Source organism: Antechinus flavipes, chromosome 3, assembly GCF_016432865.1.
Source record: "Antechinus flavipes isolate AdamAnt ecotype Samford, QLD, Australia chromosome 3, AdamAnt_v2, whole genome shotgun sequence".
NCBI lineage: Eukaryota > Metazoa > Chordata > Mammalia > Dasyuromorphia > Dasyuridae > Antechinus > Antechinus flavipes.
In genome coordinates this window covers 555,423,971-555,430,914 of record NC_067400.1, presented here as the reverse complement: position 1 = coordinate 555,430,914, position 6,944 = coordinate 555,423,971, and the positions used below count along the sequence as shown (strand labels likewise).

At 34.3% G+C, this 6,944-nt stretch overlaps 1 protein-coding gene across 1 annotated transcript; it reads right to left on the bottom strand.

Moving 5' to 3' along the window:
* LOC127558108 (olfactory receptor 52E2-like) lies at positions 1-936 on the bottom strand. Its single transcript, XM_051991335.1, has one exon. It carries the CDS (start codon positions 934-936, stop codon positions 1-3), a length of 936 nt encoding a protein of 311 aa, XP_051847295.1.
* Positions 937-6,944: the final 6,008 nt, after the last annotated feature.

The following is a 6,944-nucleotide window of genomic DNA, read 5'->3' as shown; positions in this document are numbered from 1 at the left end:
TCATTTCTGAAAAAACATTTTCAGTACTTTCTCTTGGATTTGCTTGGTTCTGACCCCATAAATGACAGGATTAAGAGCAGGTGGAATCACTACATACAAATTGGCCAGAAGGATATGGATGTATGGAGGTACTTTCTTTCCAAAGCGATGGGTCATAAAGGAGAATAAGGCAGGTGTATAAAAGGCTAGGATGACACAGACATGGGACCCACAGGTGCTTAGAGCCTTGAGACGGGCATCCTGAGAGGGGAGTCGAAAGACAGCTTTAAGGATTTGCAAGTATGAAAAAGCAATGGCTATGATGTCCAAAAAGAGGATACAGATAGTGCCCAATCCATAGATAATATTAACTTTGATGCTGGCACAAGCCAATCGAGCAAGGCCCATGTGTTCACAGTAGGTATGAGGGATGATATGGTTCCCACAGAATGGTAGTCGAAGGATCAAGAACACAAAGGGAATCACTATGAGGAAAGGTCTGGCTACAATCCCAAGGCCCATCATAGTAATCACCCTGTTTGTAAGGACAGAGTTGTAATTAAGGGGATTACAGATAGCTACATATCGATCATAAGCCATGGATACTACCACAATTGATTCCATGCCAGTAAAGTTGTGAATGAAAAACATCTGACTGAGACAGGCTTCAAAGCTAATTTCTCTCAAATTGAACCAAAAGATACTCAGCATCTTGGGGATGGTGGCTGTGGACAAGCCCAGGTCAATACTGGATAACATGGCCAGGAAGTAGAACATAGGTTGATGGAGGGTCTTCTCAGTCTTAATAACAAATAGGATAGTGATGTTCCCCACAAGTGCAATTAAATACACAATGCAGAATGGGAAGCCAATCCAGATATGGAAATCTTCTAGTCCTGGGATACCCAGCAACAGGAAGGAGAAGGGATGGAATTGTGTATTATTGGTAGAATGCATCCTTTGTGTAATTGCAAATGGCCACAGTCACAGTAGAATTATTCTTATTTAATTTATTGAACCCTGGTTCATGCACCCTGTCTGTTACCCTAGAGATAAATTTAAAAAATAAATGTAAGCTGTTTTCATTCATCAAACATGCAAATATTAGAATCATATAATCTTAGAACAGAATGAAACTCAGAGGCTTATTCAACTTTTACCTCAGAATAGATTCCCAATGACAGTAATTCAGATTCTATTTGAAGTTCTCTAGAAATGAGTAGTTCAAAGTCTATTCCCTTTCTGTATAGCTGTATAGTATAAAGAAATATTCAGGTAATATTTCTTTATATAGATTTAAATGATCACTTTCTGTAATTTTCTTGCAGTTAATCTAGTTCTGTGCTTTGGAATCAGTTGATACCCACCATAAATTTCAATATACCTTTATGCTATTTAGGACTTGTACAAGTTAAATGCCCTGAATTCCCTTATTCTTTTTATGTATTACCCTGATTATCCTTTTCTGAATGTTTTTCAGAGAACTTATCTTCTCTATATGTGGCTCCAAGAATTAAACACCATTCTCCAGATACCCCCTGACTGAAGCAAAGTATAACCATTCAAATCGTTTCTGGATACATTTATTGAGCACTGAATACATACATGGCATTGTATGTTTGGTGGAAGAGATACAAATTAAAACAAAAAATAAGCAAACAATTAAAAATAGTCTCTATTGTCAAGGATTATGCATTACATTAGTGAATACAATAGCCACACATAAATGAAAGAAAAGAAGGAAGGAAGGAAGGAAGGAAGGAAGGAAGGAAGGAAGGAAGGAAGGAAGGAAGGAAGGAAGGAAGGAAGGAAGGAAGGAAGGAAGGAAGGAAGGAAGAAGGAAGGAAGGAAGGAAGGAAGGAAGGAAGGAAGGAAGGAAGGAAGGAAGGAAGGAAGGAAGGAAGGAAGGAAGGGAGGGAAGGAAGAAAAAAGAGAAAAAGAGAGTTCATTAATTAAGAAATGATGACTGGGCAAATTTTACTACATTAAAATAATGGAATATCATAACACAAGAAAAGATAAATGAAGAGTTAGAGAAACATGGAATCATCCATGTGAACTGATGCATCTTGAAGTAAGTAGAACCATAAGAATAATAGAAATTGTCATTTGGATTATGAAATGCCTCAGTATATAGAGAGGGTAGAAACTCTAATCAGGAAAACTTATCTTCCTGAGTTCAAATCTACTTGTATGACCTTAAGCAAATCACTTGATCCTGTTTGCCTCAGTTTCCTCATCTGCAAAATGACATGGAAAGAAAATGTCAAACTATTCCAATGTATTTGCCAAAGAAAACCCCAAAAGTTGTCACAAAGAGCCATATATGAATGAAAAATGACTTAACTGAATAACACATGCTAAAAGGCAGCTTCTCTGTGACCAAATATAACTAATCTTAGCCCCAGAGAGAAGATAATGAAACATTTGTTCCCTCCCTCCACCCTAAGCTTTACAGTGGAAAAGTAGGAGACCATAGATAATTATTGTTTCATTTTCTGGCATCCAGTTACTATATGTTAATTTTTTTTAAACTGTTTTTCTTTGTTACAAATTGATAGGGGCATATATATTTGGAAATAATTAAACAGTTATAATTTTAAAAATTATATACATTTTAACATTTGTAAAACATTTTTTAAAAGACTATTACCTAATTTAATCCCTAAAAGATGTTTGTGAATAAGGTACCTCTATGATTTCCATTTTATTGAGGAGAAATGTGCTACTGTTTAGGAGGCAGATCATGTAGCCCCCACATATCATATCCATTGTAGTAAACATGAAGATTGTAACAGGCTGAATAGTGATCAAGATAAAACGTAGTAAGTAGCTTTTTCCATGTCGGAACTGAAATTAAAAAAAAAAAAAGAGTCAATAAGAAGCTGCAAACAATAGGTAATCTCCCAGACTGCCTAGCAAATCTGGGACCAATACTTCCTACTGAAAATCAAGATAAAGATCCATCAGAGAAAATAGCAAAAGCAGAGACCTCCCCTGAGATACTACCAAGTTAGTTAGATAGCTGCAAGATGGAAAAGTTGGACACCCAAAGGAGGAATCAGCTACCAGAAACCAGGAGTCTACTACAGTACTCACACTTACATAGCCTGAGTACAGAAAGAGAGGAAGAAATAGGAAAAGAGAATTAGCATTGATGTAGCACCTACTATATGTCAGGTACTGTATCAAGCACTTTTTACAAATATCTTGTTTAAGACTTACAACAACCAAGAGATTTGGGTGGTGGTAAAACTCCATTTTATAACTGAGAAAGCTGAGGCAAACGAGGTGAAAGAGGCCATATTTAAATTCAATCTTCCTAACTAGAGCCTCAGAGATCTATTCATGGCTATACTAGAAGATTGTGACTTTTTAATATTCTATACTGAGGTGACAGAGAGAGCTCTGAAAATCTATTGCTCAGAAACTTAGTAATCCAAAAGACTTAACTTTTTTTAATGGAACTGAGTGGAAGAACCTGAGAGAAAAATGTAGGCATGATGCAGGACTGACCACCCTACCCAAAAAGCACAACAGGCATCAGGCCAAGCCCTGGGTCTGGCAGAAAGTCTTAATTAAGGGAATAAAAATGGAGAGAATAATAACTAATATTTATATAATGGTCTACTATGTGTCAGTCATAGTGCTAAGCCTTTACTTTACAAATGTAATTTTATTTGATCCTTATAATATCCCTGGGAAGTAGGTATAGCAATTATAGCCATTGTACCAATGAGAAAATTGATGCAAACAGGTAAAAATGATTTATTTAGAATCACACAACTAGGAAGTGTCTGAGAACAGATTTTAATTTAGATCTTTATTGACTTCAGACATATACTCTATACACTATGCCTCCTATTGATCACAAAGAAAAATGACTGCAAATCTAGAGAAATTCAAACCAAATAAAAAGGTTTTCCCTGAGATTACATAGAAGAAATGAAGTAAATTTGTTTTATTTTTTTTATTTTTTTTTTTTGGAGGGGTTGGTTTGTTTTTTGTTTGTTTGTTTTTGCTGAGGTAATTGAGGTTAAGTGACTTACCCAGGGTCACAAAGCTAGCAAGTGTTAAGTGACTGAGACCAGATTTGAACTCTGGTTGAAGTGAAAAATTTTAAAAAAACAAATATTATTCTTAAAATGTGCACATATGGGGTAGAAATTGGAGGGAGGGCTTAATGAAGAATATAAGAAAGAAGAGAAAAAAGAAAAAAAAACTACAATCTAGGGGCCATATTTTAAAGTGTCTCTTAGCAACTGGGGTATATATAAACAAAATGTGGTATATTAATGTAATGAAAGATATTCATAAAAATGACAAAAGATATAGTTTTAAAGAATGACAGGTGCTTTGTTCTAAGTGTATGTTGAAATGAGCAGAATGAGATTAACAATTTATATAAGGACAGTAACATTGTGAAAGAAAGAAACAACAAATTTAAAAGACTTAAGAACTCTAAAATACTATGACCACATGATTTTTAATGAAGCATATTATCTGCTTCCTAACAGAAAAGTGATGGACAAAAAGGTGGAAAGCCATATATTTTTTGGACACAGCCACTTTTCTTGACTAAGCTTTTTCATCACATTGAATTTTTTTCTCTTTCTTTAACTTTATTTTTATTTTAAAAGGAGGGACAATCTAGTATCTGGAAACAAAAGGAGTAATAATGCTTCTTCAAAAGGGAATCACTAATTTTTTAATGTACATTAAAAAATGAAATTTTCATGAAAGCATGGAATAACAGAGTATTTTTGAAAGTAATATTTTAAGAGTAATTTTTCAAAGTACTAATCTCACAAGTTTTTGAAGAGGAAAATTTTTAATGAAAATGAACATTATTATATTGTGAGGAAATTTAGGAAGGCTGTTATGAATATTTTTAAATGATTCAAGAGTCTGATAAGATTATATCCCCAATATGGCAAACAAGACATGTATCATGATATTTATTTAAAGACTTGCCAACAAGAATGACCAAAGATTGAGAATCTTGTTTCCCAAAACTATGGAGAAAAAGAGGAATTTAGGAGTGATTTCTAATGAAAGCACTGAATTTTTTTATCTGCCTATGATAAATAATACATTTGTACGGACAATCTACTTTAGTCTCCTAGACTCACTAGAGAATACAATGAAGGGCTAAGGAAGCATTTATTAGCTCTCTAGCTTATCACAAAAGTGAGGAGATCCTTTTCAATTGAACATATAATAAACACTCATCAGTCATCTACTATCTGCCAGGCACTGGGCTAATCCACAACCAAAAAAAAAAAAGATACAAAAAGCAATCATACCCTTAACATCTAATGTAAGCAATAACATGCAAACAAATATATACAAGGCAAGCTACCTAGAGAATAAATAGCAAATAATTCATAGAAGGAAGGAACTAGAATTAAGAGAGATTGGGGAAGTCTTTCTGTAGGAGATAGGATTTTAGTTGGAAATTAAAGAAAAGCAGGGCAGTCGGTTGTTACAGTGAAGTAGGGAGAGAATCCCAAGCATGATAGACAGTCACAAAGAGTGCCAAGAGACAAAAGCTAATGTCTCATTATGGGAACAGCCAGCAAGATAGTGTTACTAGATCAAAGAATGAGTATTGGAGAGTAAGAAATTAAAAAAAAAAAAACTGAAAGATAAGGGGTCAAGATTATAAAGGGCTCTGAACACCAAAAAGAACATTTTGCATATGCTCTTGGAGTTGATAGGAAGCCAGTGGAATTTATTAACTAAGAGAGTGATGTGATCAAACTTTTGTGTTAGGAAAATCATCTTAGTGGCTAAATGAGAATAGATTGGTATGCAGAAAGATTGAAAGCAGGCAGACCCAACAAATAGGTCATTACACTAATAATGGTGTGAGGTGATGAGGCCCTGTTCTCAAAGTGTTCAGTATCAGAAGAGAGAAGGAGATATATTTGGAAGATGTTATAAAGATGAAATTGTCAACCCTTGGTAGCAGTTTGTCTATGAAGAATGATTAAAAAGTGAACATTTCAGGATTACTGCTAGGTTGTGAGCCTAAAAGTTTGGGAGGGCATTGTCCTCTACAGCAATAAGGGAAATATGAGATGGGAGAACTAGATAATGAATTTTATTTTTGGTTATGATATCTACTGTTTAAAATGATAACGAGGAAGTTGGTGATATAAATTAGGATCATCAACATAAAAAAAGGTAATTATTTCATGTGAGCTGATGAGATCACCAAGTGAAAAGAGAGATCCTTGAAAGAATAAAAATGTTTCAAAAAGTAAAGAAAGAATCAGAACTGCCAAATTGGAAACAATTCATGTCATGATTTTGTCAAGTGTAATTAATTATATAATGACATGGAGAAGAAAGGGAAGAGAAAAGATTATTAAATATGTAGAGTTGTTTAATATTTCTAAAATTCTTTCTCTTTAGAAAACAGTAAGACCATCAAAGGAAGGTTTACTTTACTTTGTTTCTAGTACAATAAATGCCTCACTTTGGGATCTCTTCCATTTCAGAGAAATTTGGGAAAAAATAGAATGGGGATTCCTGGTCCTGCCAGGAGATTTATTTTATTAAACTATGCTATTTGAGGGGCAAGTGTTAGCAGAAGAAAATAGTAACAAGGTAGATAGAACAGGAAGATGGGAGAAAAGATAAAGGTAAGGGTGGCCATAGTAAGTGATTTCTTCACTTAACATAATTCCAAGTCTACATTCTCATTCTTTGAAAAGACCTATGTCCTGGAAATACAGGTGCTAAGCATTTCATTGGGGGCTTTTCTGGGTACTATGATTAAGCAATCATATCAATAAAACAATATGTTTTATTTCCTATTTGTCTATTTCATTAGAATAATTAATCTGGATGTCTTATGTGCTACTTGCTCCAGAGTTATATGAAATTGTCCAGAGCAGCATGATCCTGAAATCACTGACCTTGAGTCATTGGTATGAATTGATCAGTGACTTTTTCAG